The 22,513-nt window shown below is 41.4% G+C and overlaps 1 protein-coding gene across 3 annotated transcripts; it reads left to right on the plus strand.

The window, feature by feature from the left end:
- Positions 1-832: 832 nt before the first annotated feature.
- On the plus strand, positions 833-21,884 carry cluha (clustered mitochondria (cluA/CLU1) homolog a). Of its 3 annotated transcripts, none has more exons than XM_034225494.1 (27): positions 833-1,187; positions 6,314-6,507; positions 7,157-7,328; positions 7,591-7,734; positions 9,965-10,092; positions 11,000-11,154; positions 11,693-11,818; positions 12,331-12,478; positions 12,570-12,662; positions 12,797-13,231; positions 13,430-13,689; positions 13,770-14,158; positions 14,816-14,917; positions 15,632-15,732; positions 15,832-15,984; positions 16,071-16,133; positions 16,497-16,741; positions 16,837-16,921; positions 17,012-17,165; positions 17,619-17,758; positions 17,848-17,928; positions 18,023-18,148; positions 18,602-18,723; positions 18,811-18,904; positions 18,999-19,133; positions 19,236-19,309; positions 19,829-21,884. In XM_034225494.1, the coding sequence occupies exons 1-27, from the start codon at positions 1,049-1,051 to the stop codon at positions 19,953-19,955; spliced, it is 4,185 nt and encodes a 1,394-aa protein (XP_034081385.1). In that variant the 5' UTR covers positions 833-1,048; the 3' UTR covers positions 19,956-21,884. The 3 variants fall into 3 exon arrangements, with proteins under 3 accessions (XP_034081385.1, XP_034081387.1, XP_034081388.1); XM_034225496.1 differs by having other exon boundaries at positions 834-1,187; positions 13,770-14,071; XM_034225497.1 differs by lacking the exon at positions 833-1,187 and adding an exon at positions 2,147-2,256.
- Positions 21,885-22,513: the final 629 nt, after the last annotated feature.

Genomic DNA, 22,513 nt, shown 5'->3' on the forward strand with positions numbered 1-22,513 from the left:
AAGCTCTCAGGCCACACATATATTCTCAGTATTCTTTTGTATGAGAAGGAGCTTTTATCTCCCAAAGGAGTCATAACACTTGTATATTCACCCTGCAACATGTCCGCAGCTTTAATACATTGATAGAAAGTATCTTTTAAGCCCAAATTGGGTCTTTGTTAGGTAGTGAGGAATAGATTACTCTGAACTCGTTCATTATTTAATGATAGGAAAAAAGTAAAGGATCAATCAATGTTAATGTGAGCCTTCTGAGAGAGACTATTTATTTTCTGAGGACAACATAGATGTGTTTTATTTCATAACAGGGTAGAAGTGCTTCAACTTAAAAAACTATTTTAAGTATTCATTTGTCTAACTATTGAAGTTACCATAAGGGTAAAAATAGAAATGATGTATCTTTGAAGGGTCGATTGAGCTCACTTTATGATGGTGAAGGGATTAAACAGAGAACAACTTCCTGTGGGAATAACTAAATTCTATTTTATCTGACTTAATATGGAAAATACTGCACAGTATACATATATACCTCCAAGCAGGTTAATCAAGCTATAGCTGTATATAATAATTTGATTAGTGAGCTGAAGTTCTTACAGTATGGAGGTTAACAGCTAGCAGTTGGTGACATCCAACTTTCAATGATCACTCAAGTAAATTAAATAGTATTGTTATACTTTGTCTTTCTACTCAGCCATTGTTGACTTTTTATGTTCAATTGCTAAAGATAAAATCAACATTTCCCATAAAAATCAAATGAGTTTGTAAAAACGATTTGTCTCTTGTGGCTTTCCGTAGCGCCATGCTCGGTGAGTGGGGAAGTGTACGCAAAGGCAAATAGGTCAAGGGGAGGAGGAAACCACGTGTGATCATCAGCACCATGTACAGCACTGTCCTTCCTCAGTAGACTTGTTTTTGTAAGCTTGTACCCTTCGCATGTAGCCACCTAGCCTGCTGATAGCCGGAGAGAAGCATATTTTTGTATTTTCACCTCAGACTCACGTATTTAAGCTAAGCTGCTGGGGGGTTTCTGTTGCCACACTGACTGCCCACCATGGTGAGCAAGACAGATGACATCCCGGCGTCAGTGCCTAACTGTAATCCGGTTGATCTTGCGGATGAAGCCGGGGATGGAGCCCAGGAGGACGGCAAAGAAACCAGCAAGACACATCTGAAGGATCCCTGCGGCTGTGGTAAGCCTCTTTGACTCAAGTTACAGCACCTAGCATGCATTATAAACACACTGATAACTCGCATCATATAACACACAGTATTAGGCCAACTTCAGCCAGCATCCATGTGCTTTATCGGATTTTTGTGGTTTGTTAAATGTCGTGTTGAATGTCTCTGTATAGCATCCACTAAAGCTAATGACATTTAATTCCATGCTTTGTTATGTGACTTAAAAGTCCTCAGTCCCAATTCAAGGTGGTGGTCTGTGGGATGCACCTCCCTTCATCTACTAGTTAGCCTCTCCAAGTTTAGAGGGTCCACCTTGCACCTAGTAGCATATGCTAAGCTGTCTGGTAGTCATCTGTGCTAATTGGCAAGCTAGCAACATCGGGATCCGACACTTTAATCATGCAAGGATCATAGCTATAAGCATGCAGTCCAAGTTCAGACTGACACTACAAGGAAACCAGGTTAACCCAGGTTATCCGGTATGTTGGCATTAGCCTTCTCATTGAGTATGTGGCTAATGTTAGCTGGCTCACTAGCAAGCAGTCGCTCTCGTGAGTCGGCGCATTGCTTCATGCCCATTAGAGCACTTACCCTGAAAACGAGTTATTTTCTTGTAACAAACAAACAAACAGTCTGCATATCATATGATTTGTTCACGTATCACAGTGCTGCAGCTCCTGTTGTGCTAGCTCGTATCTACACATGTTCTGTTACAGCTTGAATGAACTGAAGGTCACCTTCAGTGGAGCGGCACACTCTGCACATTATCACAGGGGGGTTCATGTACACTGTCGCACTTTATCTTTGTGTCCGACAAGTTAAGTGTTATATGCGTTACCTCTCTGCGTTTTTTGATTGTTAAAAGGCGAACGTTAAGAGATGTAAGTTGGAAGAAGTGTCCAGCGGTCGGTCGTGACACTCAAGCGGGCCCCTCTCTCCTCCCCGCCGGGGAAGATCAGATCGAGTGTCCCTTCTTGACCAGGAAGCGGAAGCTGGTTGTCGTAGAAAAAAAAAGTCATGATGGTGCATGCACAGTGAAGGAAGGTTACGCTAATAATACTTGAACAGCCGTGTAAGCTGGTGAGTATACTGGAAGATAAAAGTAGTGGTTGCGGAGTTGCAGCACTCGGATAAAGAAGAAGATTAGACTGCCAGCATGTGAAGTTAATGTTATACAATTGGTGGAGCACTTAAAGGCAGTGCTGCTGCAGCGTCTGCGTGTGTCACATGTGGGACCTTGAGTCGTCTCTGCCCGTGTCAGTTCATTGGAAAACACAGGCATGAGTGCCCCACTGCTTTACCTGTGAAGGATGACTTTGTGCTACTTTGAAGATAAACTGCTGAGCTGAATGCTTTTTAATTAATCTCGTTTTTTGGCTGGGTGATTATTGATGTAAACTATGCTGTCCAGTCCTTCCACATGGAGCAGTGTATGCTAATGCTTCATTGGAGAGCCTAAACAAATAGTGTATTGATTAAATAATTAACAATTTGGTTTAGTTTGGAAAGCAAAATGCCATGCAGCTTCTATTTTGAGATCTAGCTTTTCAGTTGTGCAGCATTTCTTTGTCTTATGTGATAATAACTTGTTGCTTGTACACAACAAGAAACCTGGGGCGTCATCTTGTACTTCACATTGACATGTATGGCCCAAGTGATTTAATAAAGAGACCTGAGGAGTTGATAATGAAAATGATAGCTGCTTCTTGTGGCCTCCTATTAAACTCATGTTTGAGAGACAGTGGCTGGATTGATGGCCTGAACATGGTTGATACACTGGACTGTCATTGCACATTTGAAACAGTTGCAACACACCTCATGGCTAAATATCTTCCTCACCAGTCCACACTCGTAGCTACTGTACCTTTTTTAAAGGTACCTTCCTTACCTTTTAAGCTTTTTACCCCTTAATATAAAGGTACATTGCCAAGCAACCCCATGTCACATCCTGCATGACCTGGGATTGCATTGAAGCAATGAGTAGTTCTAATTTAGTTGACCCATTATTCCTTAAAGCAATTCTTCATGCAAACATGGCAGAAATTCCTCTAAGCTCTAAAATATGAGTATTACTGCATTTATTTTTTTCATATTTTGCATTGAATATCTGTGTTTTTCAATGACACAGCACAACATTTAAAGACTCACAATGGACCTTTGAGAAAAATGGGACAACCATGTTTTGACATTTCCTCGACCAAGGAATCAAGATAATAATAATAATAATAATAATAAACATATTCATTAATAATTTAAATAATTGTTTATAATAATAATAGCTTGGATTTATATAGCGCCTTTCAAGGGACCCAAGGTCGCTTTACAAGTAATAGGGCAAACACAAACATAACAAAACAAAAGTCAGACAGACAAAACAACAGATCGATTTAGGGGCCGAAAGCCTTGGCAAACAGATGGGCCTTGTTTGTAGCAGCCCTTATAGCAACAGTACAGTACCTAACATTTGTATCTTATTTGAATGAGGGAATATCTTCAAGCAACCCCTTGTCACAAGGTGCATGCAGGGATGTGTTGAGTATCACTCATTGCTTGAAACTGAAGAATGGAGTGACTCATTTAGAGAGTAAATCTCAAACAGATATTTGTATTTAGTCTTTGCAGCTTTGAATTCCTTTGCAGAAACATGACTCGGGGTCTGTCCGTCCACCAGGAGGTTGGCAGCTTGTGATGCCGCTAACGTGATTACAGACAGACCTTGTGAGTTGTGTTGCTGCAGTTTTCAGGGTTGTCCGGCTGGTTAATGTTGCCATGGAAGCAGCCAGGGTCCCCATGTCAAAGGTAGCAGAGTGGATAAATAGCTCGCTAGATTTATCATTTTGTTTTTCTCCATAGAAGAGCGTACCAAAGAAAAGCTCTAAGTGTTACATGCTCTGAAAGGAGATCATGTGAGTAATTGCTTTGAGGTGGCAGTTTGATTTCTGGGAAAGAACAACTGGGTCAGTTACAGTGTAAACCTTGCTGTAGTGTTTTATTTTGGCCAAGTTTTTCATGTTATCTGTCTTTGTCTTGTTTAATTGATTCTTTACATTTCCCTTCACCTTGTAACCTGGAGTCTAATCACAATTGTGTGACATAATGGATGACAAACATCTTATTATCATGTCACTCAACGTACCTGCCAGTATTATTTTTAGGCATATGTAGATGCACTGTTGATGTATATTTAATAATAAAACTTTAATAAAAATGATTAAAACAAACACGTCATTAGATATCAGTTATATCCCCTATCAAAACTGATACCCAGAAATGTCAGATTAAACTGCTGTCTCACTGTAACCATATATAATTTCAACAGGAAATGCATTGAGGAAAAATCTTGCATTTCTACTTCCTTCCATTTGAAATAAAGGAGACATGAGATTAGTCCTGTTTACTGTAAAACATCCCCAGGCCATTCCCTCCCTTCCTTCCTACTGAACGTTTCTTTCATTAATGTGGAGCAAAAGGGTTTTAGTTTTGCAACAAATGGACTGCTGGATTGCTTCATCAATCACAGTCGGAAATCTGGCACTTTGTACTCTTCCTTCTCTGATGTGGTGAATGTTAGTAACTTGCAGAGAAGCACTAAAAACCCCACTGTACACGACCTGCTCAGCACCGAATGCCTTGCATGGTGCTTGCAGGTTTAACGAGAAGAATTACTGAGGGAATCCGCTAACATTGTTTCAACCTCTCAGATGTAAACAGTTCAGATCTGATAAGAACTTAAACGTTGGTGTGCTGTTAGTGAAAACAACGACAGCTGCACTGAAACTCTTAGCAGCAAGCCCACATTCTCGCGTTGTTTGTAACACAATGAACTTGCGTATCGGCTCTGAAGCCGTTGTGTTTGTTATTCAGAGCGTGGCCGGTCTCCCCTCTCTCCTGTGCTGCCTCCCCCGCTCCTCCACCATTTCAGTGCCTTTTATTCCCACCCAGGGTCGTGGTCCAGTTATGAGGCTCCACCCCTCCCTCTGGCCCTTTTCTCCAGCGACCCTGACGCTGTTTACCCTTGACGCTGAGCAAGGACACTCGGGCTGCCAGCAGCTGTGTCCCAGTGAGACATCCACATGCTCGCCTTGTAACACAGAGCCTCTCACCCTCAACTGTACTTACTCTGAAAAGGTTGAATTTACAGTGAGATCATCGAATAACTTAGTGTTACAAATCACGTTGGGTTTTTAAAGATAATGAGTAACTGTCATTTAGAAAGTTTAATGCCACAGTGGTGTAACGACAGCAGCTAATGGTTTGTTGCTGACTACATTTGCAAGTCATGCAACGACCAGTAATTCTCTCTTTTGAATGCTGAAACCTTTGGTATTCAATCCCTCAAGGCTCCCTGGCTAAACTCCCCTCAGTGTCGCAACAGTGTTGGTTTCAGCAGGTTGGTGTTTCCTTTGAGACCTGCTCAAAAATAGTGCCTGGTTACTTATTGACAAAGGTTTTTGATACAATCATTAATATTGATTTTGGTGTTTCTATTGAGAACTCTTTGGAGTAGTTACTCTTGAACAGATTGATCAAAGTCGAGTCATAGAGTTTAGATCATATCTTGCTCATTCTGCAGTTTGTGTTAAATCCATTTGTAGGAACACTAGCAAGCCGTGCCTGAGCTCTGTCGTTCACCCATTCATAAATATTTTATAAGGTTTACGGTCGGGTTATCCAGACTCTGGACTCTGCCTGGCAGCATCGCCAGGTTGCTTGCTCGGTGGTGTTACTTGTTAATCAGATTACAAGCTAATGACTTCTGAAGATTTGTAGAAAACGGAGTTGTTTTTCCAAAACCCTTCTTATTGTGATTGACGGGTGTTGTTACTGTTGATGCACAAAAAATCGACCATAAATATTAAGCCAAATTACAGTTGACAGTGCAGCATCTACACCCTTTGATACTACACTGCATGACAAGACAGTGTGCTGACTAGAGAGCCGAACATGTCGTCGCCGGTGTGAATACTTTTTTAAAGTTAAAGAGGAAGGCAACATGATTGACTAATGCTTTTTGATATTCTATGCTAGAAAATAATTAATAAACATGTGCTTTAAATTGCATCGTTGGTCAGAGTTGTCAAATTTAACTCGAACAACTAAAGTTTAAATACAATCCTTTGTGTCTTATCCATTGCAGGGCACACTGCAGATACAGCCATAATGAATGGTGATGGGGCTCATGATCATGCAGAGGAGGCAGAATCAAAGCAGGATGCAAACAGCGATGCGGACGGAGGAGATGATTCCAACGAACAGGAAGTGATAGTGATCCAGGACACGGGCTTCACTGTTAAGATCCAGGCGCCTGGAACAGAGCCATTTGACCTGCAGGTAAGGATTACCTCCTCTCAAGCAGCCAGTCAACACGCCAGCTGTTCAGTGATATTGTCGCTCTAAACTCGTTGGATCGTATTCTCTATGGAATATTTTGTGACCTAATTGAGATATTTCAGCATTTTACCTGCCGACTGTTACGAAAGAGAAGGAAATTACTAGCGCCATGTTTCTTCTTCCACATTATATTAGAAAACCCACAATTCTAATCCAGACATTTTGGAGGTTGGAATTTCCAAGTTAAAATGTCCTACACCCGACCTCCAGACATCAATTAACCTGTAGAACAGCTTTTACTACTTTAATAAAGAAAAATATATATTGTCTTTCCTGTTAGTTTGCCATTTTAAAAGTATGCTTCTATTGTGTGACATCCAAAGTAATTTTTTAGGAAGTTGAGTTTATGAGAAAGAATGAAATAAACGTTGACTCTGTCTTGAGTGCAGCATAAGGTTTGAGCTCAGGACTGTTTTCATTCTGAACACCAGGTTGCATTGCAGTGTGATCAATACAAATGTGCAAGCAATGTTTCCCCTCAAACTAGAAACCTAGGAAATTCCTCTGATCCATAGCAGGTTGTATATCTCAAGCTGCATGTATTCCTGAAGCTATACTGATCTTCCTCTCCCTCCCCTACCGCCATCAGGTGTCTCCTCAGGAAATGGTACAGGAGATCCATCAGGTGTTGATGGACCGGGAGGACACCTGCCATCGCACCTGCTTCTCCCTTCAGCTCGACGGAAACGTGCTGGACAACTTCGCTGAGCTCAAGTCCATCGAGGGTCTGCAGGAGGGCTCGCTGCTCAAAGTGGTGGAAGGTCAGAGACCTTTATTTATACTTGGGTTTGTGATGTTATTGTGGCGCCAAGAAGCAAAATAAAAGATTGCTTCATAGCTTGAAAAGGTTGAGCTTTAATCACAGTTATTGTCCAAGTAAGTTATATTAATATGCAGCTGTTGGCAAAAGGCTAAACAAATTGAATTATAATTAAAGTGTCCATTAGCTTGATCGGTTTCTTGTCAAACCCCTCGCTGTGTCACTGCCTGACTCTTAGTTTCTTGTGTCTCTATGTCCTCCAGAACCCTACACAGTGCGCGAGGCCCGCATCCATGTGCGCCACATCAGAGACCTGCTGAAGAGTCTGGACCCGTCAGACTCCTACAACGGAGTGGACTGCAACTCCCTCTCCTTCCTCAGCGTCTTCACCGATGGAGACCTCGGAGGTATGACACCGTGTGGGACATTAAGGGGGGATGAACGGCCATGTTTATCATCCTGGAGCGGGATTTCTTAACCAGTTAAGCCCCATGCCCCCGGTACCGGTATCTTGCAAGAAACAGCGTCTGAGGGCTTCTTAACATTTAACAAACTATGAATGTATCATACCCGCTTAACGGGAAGAAACTCAGCTATCAGACAATATTAACCATTTTTACCGAAACAAAACACAACTCTAACGCCGAGCCCCTGAATTAGCCCTGAGCGAGAAAATGCTAACGCACTTAGCACAGAACTCACGGTATAAATACTTTATTACTTATCGGATCTGCACAAACAAGATATCAGATTAAAGCTGAGATTCCACAGATTCGGTATAAGTATAATCACTGTGCGATCAAAACTCAGGCAAACCCAGACAATACACAGCGTAGCTTTACTGAGCAAAAACGGCAAATATGTCTTACCTTTGCTGTTATCTGATCAAAAGTTGTGTTCAATGGCATTAAAACGATAAAAATGCTGCTGAAGGTTAATCCAATGTGTCTGTGTCACTTTGAAATGATTACATACAAATTTGTTCAATATTTAATATTAATATTCCATATGTCATATATGTATGTATATATTTATTTGTATATATAATATCTTGTCAAATTCAACATGTATATTTTCTTGTTTATTTCTAGTTTTGTTTTATTGTAAAATGCCTTGTCTTTTATGCTGCTGCAACACGCAACAATTCCCAAATTGGGATCAATAAAGTACCATCTTATTTTATCTTACTGATAATCCATCATTCCATTTTTGTCAAAAACTGAGATTTGTTGTTTTCATATAGTGTGTGAGGAATACAACCCAGCTTCCGGTTTTGGGCGTACTGGCATGCATTCACCAATGGGTAATGTTTAGATGGAGTTTAGGGACTTCCCCTCAATTCTATTGGCTCTAATGGTTCAAAAGAGGTGTCAATCATCAAAATAGACCGATGGGTTCCAGAGATATGGCAAATCCACCCAAATGACCCCAGAAGTGTTTTTTTTGTGCTAAATCTCTCTAAAAAGGTTGAATGTCACTTATTTTGCATCAATCTTGATACAGGGTACTTATTATATGTTATAGTTTGGATTCCTAAAGCTTTTAGTCTACTATCCCATCATTCAAGGGTGGTTTTCACCAGGATTCGAGTTATAAACTGAGCTCTATGGGGGTCTTTAAAACTAGCGCACGTGCATGCGTGCGCACGCACACAGTCACGGGCATAGATTGCGCAATAATGTATTGCGCACCTTGGAGGTGCAGACCCCCACAGATGTTCACTGGCTCAGGCCCCTCCTTATGGGAGCTCAGCTCCCATTGGCTCCCATGTAACTCGAACCCTGGTTTTCACTATAAGTAATGTTTTTCTTTTGGACGGACACTATAATTAAAAAATGTTTACTATGTTCAATCTGAATTTACTTTAAAATAAAAAACATCGATATTGATCCTGACTGTTCTACATCCAACTCACAGGTTTATCATTGCTTTGAGAAAAAAGATTATTAATTTACCCCTTTTTAGAAGTGAAGATAATCATTTGTTCTGGGAATGTCATTTTCGAGCCGGAGACCTGAAAAATAGGCTTGGGGCTTAACTGGTTAAGGGGAAGTTCGGATTGTTTACAGTGTGGTTCTATGAGGTAATAATCATACAGTGCATGGCAGTCAGCTTGCCCCTGGTCTGGAGAAACATACTAAAGTACCAGCACAGAATTAAGGCTGTTTTTGACAGTCAGTAGCAAAATGTGTTCTAGACACCTGAAAGAAAGGCCCATCCTAAAAAAAATGTAAAAAATGTTCACAATATTTTCATTGTGTTACAACAGATTACTAAGCCCTCATCTATGCTCACTGTAATGGTTCAAAGGCTCTCTTTAATGCTTTACAGAGAGCCTATCATCACTTCAGTCCCTAATAAGAAAGGGCTGTCTAATAGCGGTGAACATTTTCTATAATGGCTTACACTGAAACCAATATTGATGATTTTGGGTGGGCCTTTGTTTTATGTGGCTAAAATAAGCCACTCTCTTTCGACCGTCATTTCCTGTAGGTAATACACTGACTATAGATGAGGACCTCATACAACCCCACTTAAAACAATCCTAATCATCTCTTTTAATGTACAGTGTCATGACTGTTGCAACATGTAGGCGGACTGAAGATGTTAACATGGCATGATTTTATTTGTCTACAGATAGTGGTAAGCGAAAGAAAAAGGGCAACGAGCTGGAGCAGATTGACTGCACCCCCCCAGAGCACATCCTGCCCGGCAGCAAAGATCGCCCCCTGCTGCCTCTCCAGCCCCAGAACAAAGACTTGAAGGTGAGAAGCAGTGAGCTCTGCCCTACATTTGGTCCTACTATAACAAGTTTTGGCTTATTTGAAGACCATGCAGGAGCACTTACAATGGATTGGCTTAACTAATGTACTTGCATGCATCGTAAAACACTTCCTGTGCCAGATGCCTTCATATAGGCAGGAACTCACACACCTACATTCTGACAACCTCATGTCAATTTGTTCATCTTCACACAGACTTCTGTCCTGCCACACACTCATTGACTACAGTGTAGTAAATGCCTTTCATCCTTAAACTTAACACATCAGTTTATAAGGATTAAATAACTGCAAGATTATATTGAATTAAGACTACATTTAATAAACTTTCACACCAATGTGGATTAGGGTGGTCCTTAGTGCCATGTACATTTTCAAATTCATTTATTTTAAGCTCCAACCACCGGAATTTGTTATGATAGTCAAGAAAACTCTCCTGGTGAATTTTATTCAAATTCCAACAGCATTTACTCCCTCCCTCATCAACCTTGAAGTTTAGCCTCAGTAGGGTGGTCCTTAAAATTGAAAGTCGGAAAGTCTAAGCGCCAACCCCCAGAATTCATTCTATTAGTCAAGAAAACTCTCCTGGTGAATTTTTGTACTCAATCTGACCCCTTTTACCCCTCCCTCATCGACCTGGGCTGCCACACCAGCAGCCATGGAGCTGCAACTGAGGCTAAACTTCAATTTTAAGGACCACCCTAATGTGTGTGTGGCTATGATGTTACAGTCTTTGCCACTGTATGCAAGATGTTAAACCTTCATGTTGCACGTGTGTAGATTTGACAGCGACCAAAATACAATTTATAGGAAAATGTTTACGTAGTGTTGAGTAAGTGTTTTAAGTAGAGTTAGAGACTCATTTTCAATGTATTTTATTTTGCTTCCACAGCCGATGCAGTGCCTGAAGGTCCTGACCATGAGCGGCTGGAACCCTCCCCCTGGAAACAGGAAGATGCACGGTGACCTGATGTACCTGTACATGGTGACGGTGGAGGAGCGCCACATCAGCATCACTGCCTCGACACGCGGCTTCTACCTCAACCAGTCAGTCAACATGCATATCTTGTGTTTTTCCTGCACTGGAGTCTCAAGCTTTTAAGCAGTATAATCTCTGTACACATAGCTAATACTCGGAGCGTTTGGCATTCATTTGGCATTAACAGTTTCAGAATGCACATTTTGGACGCCAGCAAGAATTTCAAACCTGCATTATGGTTTTTGGGCATAGCCATTTCAAGTTCCTCTCATGCAGGGCTGAGCAATATTTTATTCTGCTGATTATATGATTCTCGTTCAATGGAATCGCATTGTGATGAGAAAATTAACAAAGACATCGTGTTACACAATGACTTTGTCTAAATAATAATAACAAGCACATACTAACTCAAATGTGTCCAAATGTAATGTGAAATATTTTAGATTTCAAGATCTCAATATGGTAGTGTGAATATATAGTAATCTTCATTAAATATTTCTCTAGCTTCACTTGAACATTTTATATTTCATATTGTTTATTCAGCAGTGAAGTTCCCTATTTAAATGAGCAAACAAAACATAATAACCAACCATGTGTGTCTTCCAGATCTACTACATATACCTTTAACCCTAAGCCAGCCAATCACAGCTTCCTGAGCCATTCTCTGGTGGAGCTGCTGAGCCAGATCAGCCCTGCCTTCAAGAAGAACTTCACTGCCCTGCAAAAGAAAAGGTAAACACATTTACTGCCAGTGGATAACTTCACTTTATGCTAAATGACTTCATTGTGCTTGAATAATTTAGAGAACCATGTAATTTCTCACCCCCTATTGATGAAAACATGTCTATGTCTAATAGACGACAAATTGCTGCAGAGGCCTGGTTTTATGTCTGACATACACACTTTTTGCTGCATGTCTAACCCTCTCTCTCCTTTCATTTTCCTGTCTCTTTAAGTCTTGTTGTTTTTCTTTTTAAAGTGCTTCTATTCTAATCTTCATTTGACTTTTTTTAACAATGCAATAACAAAACAGTTTACAGTCAAGTCCTGGCATGAAGGTCACAGTCCTAAAGAACAATAAGAAAACTCAAATATAGCATTTATTACAAGAAAGATGGTCAGGAGGCTGTCGTTTTGTCATTCATTTGGCTACAATTGTGATGATGCAGGAACTGCCTACAACAAGAGCAAAAGACCCCACACAGGATGCCTTTTTAAATGATTATGCTGCGTTTTTGCTGCAGGGTCCAGAGGCATCCGTTTGAGAGGATAGCAACACCCTTCCAGGTGTACAGCTGGACAGCTCCGCAGGTAGACCACGCCATGGACTGTGTTCGAGCTGAAGACGCCTACACCTCCCGCCTGGGTTACGAGGAGCACATACCTGGACAGGTGGGATCATCTGAACTAAGCACCACATCAGGCAGAAAAAAGATGTCTAGTCATTCCAGTATAAAAACATGTTTGTGCTGATTGTCTTCAGACCAGAGATTGGAACGAGGAGCTGCAGACCACCAGAGAGCTGCCCAGGAAGAACCTGCCTGAACGCCTGCTGAGGGAGAGGGCCATTTTCAAGGTACACAATTAACACAAGATCAACCAGATGATACTGGAGCAGAAAACTGCTGTGTCACTCTGTTAATGCTCAAAGTAATGTGTAACAGATTCTTCTCACTTACCAATTACTCCTTTTTCTTTTTTCACCTGCAGGTCCACAGTGACTTTGCAGCAGCTGCCACACGAGGAGCCATGGCAGTCATTGATGGCAACGTCATGGCCATCAACCCAGGGGAGGAAACGCGCATGCAGATGTTCATCTGGAACAACATCTTCTTCAGCCTGGGCTTCGATGTACGGGACCACTACCTTGAGCTGGGTGGAGATGCTGCCGCCCACGCTGCACCCACCAATGACTTGAATGGAGTCCGGGCGTACGGGGCGGTGGATGTGGAGGGTCTGTACACTCTGGGGACGGTGGTGGTGGACTACAGAGGCTACCGTGTCACCGCTCAGTCCATCATCCCGGGTATCCTGGAGCGAGAGCAGGAGCAGAGCGTCATCTACGGCTCCATCGACTTCGGAAAGACGGTCGTGTCTCACAGCAAATACCTGGAGCTGCTGGAGAAAACCAGCCGGCCACTCAAGGTCAGTTAAATGAAGAGCTTGCATATTTTGTGCAAGTAGATAGACATACTAGTTTGATGAGACATACTAGTTTGATGACACATACAAAGATGTAGAATATCGTCAGCTTTATTCTTTAAAGACTGTTTTTCTGATTGTATTTAGATCCTCTGTCTCTCCAACAAGTTAATATTAGCTTTTACTGGGTGTACTGGTTAGGTCCAGAGGCACAACGTGCTGAATGAGAAGGACGAGGCAGTGGAGCTGTGCTCTTCGGTCGAATGTAAGGGCATTACCGGAAATGATGGCCGACATTACATCCTGGACCTTCTCCGTACCTTCCCTCCTGACCTCAACTTCCTGCCTGTGGATGGAGAGGAGCTGTCTCCAGAGAGTCAGCGCCAAGGCTTCCCTCGCCCACACCGCCACCGCCTGGCTTGTCTACGCCAAGAGCTCATTGAGGCCTTCGTTGAGCACAGGTAAGAGTCTGCGCTGTCGGGCGTCCTAGCATCATCAGGAGAGTTTATACATGCGTTTACTATCTTTTCATCCTTCGCAGATATCTTCTCTTCATGAAGATGGCCGCATTACAGCTCATGCAACAGAAAGCAAACAAGGACGCTAAAGCTAATGTACCCGCCATCACAGAAACGTCTGAAACACCCACAGAAAACAAAGCAGAGACGACCCAGACCCCAGCATCAGAGTCTACCAGTGCAACAGAGGCCTCCACAGACAGCCCAAGCCAGACAGAGAACAATACCTCTGCTGCTTCACAGGCAGCGACTGAAGGGGAAGACAAATCCTCAAAGCCCACCGCAAACAGGCCTCAGAACGGGGAATACAAGAGCCCACTGGAGGGTAAGGAGCTTGAGGAAATTATTCCTGGATTGGCTCAGGCCAAAGAGCTGGCGCAGACCTTAGTTGCTGAAGATGGATCTTGTATTGGTACGTCAGAAAATCCCCCAAAATATAAGGCCAGGACAACGCAGGGAGAGCTACTCTGGTGGATCATTGCATAGACAAAGTGATATTCAAGCATCTGTATTGATGCAGATGATTTTAGAATATGTGTGTCTATATAGCTAGAGCAGTAGAGCATTGAAATATAAAGCACTGGGTTATAGTGGCTTATTTCCACCAGGCTAGCTGTCCCTGTCAGTCCTCAGCCTGCAGGGGGAGAGTGTTGACCCCAATCAGCCCCTCTCTAATTGCCCCGCCCTGTGATGCCTTTGCGGTGGGATTTGACCCAATACAATTAATAACTGTTGTTCATTAATCAAAATGTATATTGGAATGCAAACATAATCTAATGTGTGTGTGCTGCTAATCGATTGATACTAAATCACAGTAATCTGCCTAATTTGTCGATTATATGTTGAGCGCTTGTTTATTGATAACTTTGCAAGGGTGGTGGGTACGATGTCTACAGTAGGCTTATTAAATCACTATTCAATGCTGAAAATCACCTGAATTACAACATTTCCACTGTCTGTTTGGGGCTACAGAAGCTCAGTTTTTTTATTTACAATGACTAAACTGTGTGTCGTCGTCACTTTTAAAATGTTTGCATCTTTCGATGTATGTGATCCTAATCAAAAATAGATCCCAAAAGCCGCGAGGTCGTCCTGAATGCCTGCAAGGCAGTCGGCTCAATCAGCAACACATCTTTTGACATTCGCTTCAACCCCGACATCTTCTCCCCAGGTGAGCACAAGGATTAATAACCATATGTTAATCAACCAGTGCGAGACAAATTAAACAAGTCTTTTGAGCTGAGAATTGGTCATCTAATTTGATTTAGAGATGAAGTTTTAAAGGTCACTTATTATGCAAAATCCACTTTTTCATGTCTTTTATTCATAAACATGTGTCCCCTCTGTGTAAAGAGATTCTGAAAGTTTCAGGAAAAAAGATTCGCTCACTTTTTGTCCTGATCCATTTATATAAAAACCTGCCACTTTATGATGTCATAACGATTTTTTGGCTTGTGTAAACATTAGCCAATAACCAACCAAGGTGACCGCACCATTGTGTTCTTTTTAACTAAATATCTCTCAGAGGGGCGTGGGGAGTGGCTCCTTATTTTCATCTAAAGTAACAGACAGAGAATCAGCACTTTTGAAACAGGGGGCTTCAATAGGTGTTTGGTATTTCGAGCAAAACACTTCAGAGACCTGTTTTGTATATATGAGACCTTTAATATATTGGTGAAAAACAGTATATTAGGGGACCTTTAATACATTATGAAACAACGTGTATAACCTTAGAAAGATAACTATTTAATGTCACTGAACTGTCAGATATGTCAGTGTCTAAATTCCTTGTTGCTCGTGTTACATTTTTGATGAGAGAGAGAGTAAGTTACTCTTTACTGGACAATAGCAGCCTTTAATGTGTGTGCATGTGTTGTTGAACCAGGAGTACGTTTCCCAGAAGATGCTGCAGATGATATCCAGAAGCAGAAGCAGCTTCTCAAAGACGCTGCAGCCTTCCTGGTTTCCTGTCAGATCCCATCACTGGTCAGTGACACACACTGCCCACAGATACAACTCATAAAGGGCTTTCATTTCTCTTGTTGTTTATCTGAGTTTAAATCCATGCGTGTGTTTTATGACCAGGTTAAAGACTGTTTGGACCACAGCGCTCTGCCCATGGATGGAGCCACACTGACCGAGGCCTTGCACCAGAGAGGCATCAACGTCCGCTATCTGGGCAACGTCCTGGAGTTTGTGGACAAGACCCCGGCCAAAGCCCAGCTGGAGCACTTCTATGTGAGTCTATATCTAACCAGCACGGTCCCTTACTTTTATTTTAGTGGTTTTTCCTTCTAATATTTGTATTTTTGTATATACTTTAGAGAATAGGAATCACTGAGATGATCACCAGATGTGCAAAACACTTCTTCAAGACATACCTCCAGGTTGGTAACATTTCAGGTTATTATTAATCTGTAAAAGAATAATGTGTTTGGATTTAACATATTTTCTTTTCTTCTTATTTATTTATTTTTTCATACAAATCATTACAAGGTGTATTTATTAGCATCCTATACTTGTGTACGTGTTTATTCAAACATTTCTTGACCTCTGTTTGATACATTTTTACCTAAGATCCACAAAATATTTGTATTTGTTCCTTGTTTACTTAATTTGTTGTGATTCTTAACAAGTTGTACAATGCTATATAATTGAGATATTAGGTTGACACATTGTGCACCAAAAAAAGAAAGGACAAAAGAAAGTGATAAATAAGAGAGAAATTAACATATTCTTCCTCCTCTCAGGGTGTGGAGTTGTCTGCCCTCTCTGCCGCTGTAAGCCATTTCCTAAACTGCTTCCTGAGCTCCTTCCCTGACGCTGTCGCCCACCTGCCTCCCGACGAGCTGGTCTCACGCCGCAAAAACCGCAAACGTCGCAACAGGGTCCCAGGCGGAGGAGACAACACGGCGTGGGCCAGCCTGACGCCCAGCGAGATGTGGAAGAACATCGCCTCCGAGGCCAGCAGCTACTATCACTTCACCATCGAGTGGTGAGGGGCCCTTCTGATGTGAAGACTCTCTTTTAAGAAGTGTTTCTATTTTTATGTGTTTATTTCTAACAAATTAATTGTTTTATGTTGTGCAGTGAAAGTGTGGACCTGGTCGTGGAGAAATACGGCCTCCAGAAAAGCACTCTGCTCAGAGAGATTTCCTTAAAAACTGGGATCCAGGTAACGGTCTTCTTTTCTTTCTTTTTTTTGTAATGTCATCCTACCAAATGACCTTCATTAAATGTCTTCCTCTTCTCATTTTCCTTCTAGATTCTCCTAAAGGAGTATAACTTTGACAGCCGCCACAAGCCTGCCCTCACAGAGGAGGACATCCTGAATATTTTCCCTGTTGTGAAGCATGTGAACCCCAAAGCCTCAGATGCCTTCCACTTCTTCCAGAGCGGCCAGGCCAAAGTGCAGCAAGGTAACCCGCGAGAAAAAGCCTTGTGTCAAAGCGTCTTATTTCAAGAAATGTAATATCAAAGAGGCTAATATCAAGACACGTCTTCTCTTGAAAGATTGAATTGAACATTTATTTCCCAATTTTTCACATTTATTTTTGCACAGCTCTTTTATTTTTTTAATTCTGAAATGGTGATTTATTTCATTGCCATAGTCTTATTATATTTCCTTTTCTGTATACTTTAAAAAAAAACGTTAAGTCTTTTTAGTATAATAGTTTTACAATATCTATTTTCTATGTTTTGTCAAACTTTACAACAAAAAATGATCTTACTGTGTTTATTTTTGCAGCAATATACTCTAAAGCAAATTCCTTGAGTAAACCTACTTGGTATAGATTCTGACCACATTTAAAATCTATACTTTCTGTCTTTACGACTAAATGTATCTTACTCCCCTTTCTTTGCACGTCCAGGTTTCCTGAAGGAGGGATGTGAGCTGATCAACGAGGCTCTGAATCTTTTCAACAATGTGTACGGAGCCATGCATGTGGAGATCTGTGCCTGCCTGCGCCTGCTGGCACGCCTTAACTATATCATGGGAGACCACGCTGAGGTAGGCAAAAATATAATAACTCTAACTTTGTGTTTTTTTTTTAAATGTTATGTCACCAAATGACCTCTTTTTTTTATATTCGCCCACAGGCTCTCAGTAACCAGCAGAAGGCTGTTCTGATGAGTGAGAGAGTCCTGGGCATCGAGCACCCCAACACCGTTCAAGAATATGTAAGTTATTACACCAGATGTAGAAGCCTTTGGTTCATGCTAAAGATGATTCCTTCTCCGTTAACCTATATGTGTGTTTCCTGTTTGTTCCCAGATGCACTTGGCTCTGTACTGCTTTGCCAACGGCCAGCTGTCGACGGCCCTAAAGCTGCTGTACCGCGCCCGTTACCTCATGTTGGTGGTCTCCGGGGAAGACCACCCCGAGATGGCACTGCTAGACGTGAGTTCAGTCTTTACTGTTTATATGAAGGGGGGAAAAACTGCTTCTGTAGTAATGCAGATACAGAATAAGTTAATAATTCCATCCTCACACTCAAAAGACTAGAGCTGGTTCTCAGTGAACAAATGCTAATTGTTAAAGAGACCAGATCTAACCAGAAGTGTTATTTAAAAATGTTATGTATACATTTAGTATTGAGCCTAAAGCAGTAGCCTTTAGGTGTCCACTGGTCTAGGCATCGTGGTAAAGCTTCAAACAACCATCAGAAAAGGCGTATTTAAAAAAAACTGATTTCAGGATTTATGAATTCTTACTGGATGGCTCAAATTATAATTCTTCAATGGCAAAATGTGTGTAATAAAAAAAAAAAAAAGAAGTGAAACCAGCCCTTAAAAAAAGATAAAAGGAACAATTAAAATGACTGCTTTCCTTGGTCTTTGTGCTCTTCCACAGAGTAACATTGGTCTGGTGCTGCACGGTGTAATGGAGTATGATTTATCGCTGAGATTCCTGGAGAACGCCTTGACTATCAACACAAAGTACCATGGAGCCCGGTCCCTCAAAGTGGCCCTCAGGTGAGGAAAGATGAATCGTCTGTATGCATAAAGTAGTTATACTGACATTATTATTTATCTGGCCCTTGTTTCATCTTCTTTTTCCAGCCATCATTTGGTTGCGAGGGTTTACGAGAGCAAAGCTGAGTTCCGCTCTGCGCTGCAGCACGAGAAGGAGGGTTACACCATCTACAAGAACCAGGTGCGCCCTGCGTAACTACACACCGCCTGGCGCACATTTCTTTTGTCAGTCTTGATGAATTAATTTCGTCTTGTTGTTTTTCCTCTCCTCCCAGATGGGTGAGGCACATGAGAAGACCAAGGAGAGCTCTGAGTACCTGAAGTATCTCACCCAGCAGGCAGTATCTCTGCAGAGAACCATGAACGAGATCTACAAGAACGGCTCCAACGCCAGCATCACGCCACTCAAGGTAAATCGTTTGACCGACTCAGGACGTGTTTCTGTGCTTCTATCTGTTTCATCGCCACCATTTAGCAGTGATGACATGTTTTTATTTCCTCGTTTTTTGCAGTTCACTGCTCCCAGCATGGCCAGTGTCTTGGAACAGCTCAACATTATCAACGGCATCATCTTCATACCGCTCAGGTACACAATGCCCTGAACACCTGCATCGCCTTTTTTTATTCCTAACAGAAATCTGACATTAAACACTAAGTTATGAATTTCCAGGAGTATGATATTGGATTATTATGTGACTAAGTTATCCCTGACAGTTCAGCCAGTAATGATTAATGTTTGTCAGATTAAGTCAGAGGTTATGTCTGTAAATTACTAACTTAGACACTGTATCTAGTTTAAAGTGGTCTAAACAAGGAAAAACATTTAAATATCTAGATTGGAGATGCTGAAAATAGAATTTCTGCAGAATTGCATAAAAATGACTGAAAATGCAATTACATTTTCTGCCTATCTGCTAAGCGATTAGTCATTGTAGATGTGAACTCGACAGTAGCTTTTTTATATATTCGAGGCCTTGGTGGAAATAACATATCGGAGTATGTTTATAAATAAAAGACCAAAAAATTCAAATGGTTAATCTATACCAGAAATGCCTCAACAGGCAGTCGGATATTGACTTTTTTCTTTTTTGGTATTGCATTTCAGCCAAAAGGATCTGGAGAACCTGAAGGCAGAGGTGCAGAGGCGGCAGCAGCTGCAGGAGCTGGGGAGGCTCGAAGAGGCCACTGAGGACAGAGCACTGGAACTGGATGACAAAATTCCCATTGATTAGTGTACAAAGCCCTCAACACAGCTACTTTCTGCTATGGGGGGGCGGGGAGAGGCCGTGACCCAACAGCCATGTCACTGAGCCTGTGGACCCAGAAACCGAGCGGTCTAAATCAGCATTGAAATAAACGGGGAGGGAAGGGTCAGGTGAGACCAGAGAACAAACTGTATGAACTGTAGGAAAGAGGAATACAGAGCGGGGATTTTCCTACGAGGTAGGAAGGGAAGGAGGAGAAAGTACAAATCTAAAGTCAATGTAACATGCAATCTGAAAAATCCCCAGTCCAAGAACCTGGTGATGTGAAGTCACGTTTAGGTGTTGGCTGCTTTAGAAATATGACCTCATATATAAAAGAGTGGTTGCAGGCAGGGGTGGGTGACCAAGGATGATCATGACATTGTAAACATGAGCCTTATCCACTGCACCGTATTCCCCCAGTAATGCTTCTTCTCAGCTCAAAATTCCCACAGCACTGTTAGCCCAGGACCATATCTTTTGCCCCGCCATTCCCAAAAGAGCCTCATAGACCCCGGTTATGTAGCCACCCCCCACAACGGTGCTCTAAATGATAAAGCATCTTCCCTGTCCTAAAACTCAGGGGTACTTTTGTGCACTAAGACCAGAATACAGTCACTAAATTTGAGATTTTTCAAGTAGGGCTTCAGAATGTAAATTCCCTTCTTCATGGCTTCTTTGAACCACTTTACAGCAGACACCCGTCATGCCTGCACATCACCGATGGTTACCACATTTCATCTTTCTGTCATTTATACTTTCAACATCCCAGGTGGGTGCCTGCTATGTGCTCTGGTTCATGTTCCTTCAAGCAAGCAAACCAATACAGTGGGAAAGTAGTGAGCTTTAATGGGTTTAATTTCATTTGCTGGAATTCTTTTTTCTTCTCTTGTTTTAGTATATAATGGGTTTTGTAAAAGTGCACAGGAGAAATGCAATGGTATTTTACGCCTGTTATCATGAATAATTAATTAATTTAAACCATGTCTGTTTTATAGAAAATGTATAGAAGTGGAGAAAAATATGTATAAATCTCTATCGGATTTAGACAGGTACTTGATTGTTTATGGAAAACACAGATTTGAAAACGTCCACCTTTAAGCAGTACATTTATCTATCTATATACTAGCTGTGTTCAATCTTCTATTTTTACACATTGAAAGAATATGTGCATGTATGTGTTTGTATGTGTGACAGTGTGTGTGTCTTTGTGTAGTCCAACATAACATCTACCGGCCAGGGCTGCTGCTGCTTTTGCTGCTGCATAGTTTGAATAGAGGCTAAGCAAACATTGGCTTTCCAAATGTTTTATTTTTCTACTCATAGTAAACCTGTTGGATGGCTGATGCCTCTTTTCTTAAAACATTCATGGCCACTAATGTTGTAAATCTGTTTATGTATGAATTGGTAGTGAAATGATTACTCATCATCACTAGACAGGTGTTCAGCATTGGTAGTAATGGCTGATTTATTGTTGCTGGGTGTTTTTGTTCTTTTTGTTTTCCATTATTGGGTCATCTTCTCATGTGTATCTGAGATAAAAACCAGCCAGGAGTGTCTGTTCATTGAGCAGCATTTAGAGCACTTTCTCTTGCAGTTTGGATATGTGATCATGTCCACCGCACATCCAAAAGTGGGCAAAGAAGGGCTGCCTCAATGTGCTGTACCAAAAAAAGACTGATAAAGGTTTGTTTGCGCTTGTATACATGCAATGTTTCCCTCCCATGGCAATTTGTTACTTAATTGTTGCGGTGTCTAAATGTATGTGATTAAAGCAATAGAGAGTTGGTGCTGGAGCTGATTGTTTTTCGAAAATGCAGTTTGAACTTGGCACAAGACATGCAAGATGGACTCCTTTCTGTGCAGGCTGAATTACCTGAAACTAAGAGTGGTATTAAAAACAAGAGGTGATCTCTATAGTTTGGGTGAATCAGTTATTACTACTAACCCTGTTAGTGCTCCAAAAATATGATGACAGTACATCAATAGCACAGCACAGCGTGGTGTGTGTTGTGCCTATTTTCAGATTCAGAATACCTTCATTCGTCCCACAGAAGGGACATTTAGCATTTCATGCTTCTGAATGAAACCAGGGTGATACTGGGTAATAACTTAACAATTTATAAAAATATACCAACTGATTTGGTTTTTTGGGGTTCCTGGTAACTGTTTTTATTTACTATTTCTCTTGCTGACGCGTCTTGCTAAACAGTAATACCAACAGAGTCCAAAAGGTGGCACACTTACATTTGTCTCATTTTAAAGGACATTCATTGACCTGAATGACAGGAGATGTTACAGTGCACTTGCACATACATACACACAGGTTTCAGTTGACTTTGACAAAAACTAGAATGAGGTAATTGATTTTCCCACCAGAATATTAGTCATATGGCCCACAATTAAAACAATGCTACCTGTTGAACATTTTCTGAGCCGATTGATGTTTCTATAACATTATATACAATACACGTACTGAGAAATATTTATTTTTTTAAATCTGCAGAGATACACTTTTGCTCTTCAGCACAGGGATTTAGTCATAG

This window comes from Gymnodraco acuticeps, unplaced genomic scaffold (assembly GCF_902827175.1).
Source record: "Gymnodraco acuticeps unplaced genomic scaffold, fGymAcu1.1, whole genome shotgun sequence".
NCBI lineage: Eukaryota > Metazoa > Chordata > Actinopteri > Perciformes > Bathydraconidae > Gymnodraco > Gymnodraco acuticeps.

Excerpts from the sequence above, each read along its gene's own strand:
- cluha (XM_034225494.1), top strand. The coding sequence starts at position 1,049 with ATGGTGAGCAAGACAGATGACATCCCGGCGTCAGTGCCTAACTGTAAT. Across the intron at positions 13,232-13,429 it reads AAACCAGCCGGCCACTCAAG|GTCCAGAGGCACAACGTGCT; the intron begins GTCAGTTAAATG and ends TGTACTGGTTAG. Across the intron at positions 17,759-17,847 it reads TCATGGGAGACCACGCTGAG|GCTCTCAGTAACCAGCAGAA; the intron begins GTAGGCAAAAAT and ends ATTCGCCCACAG.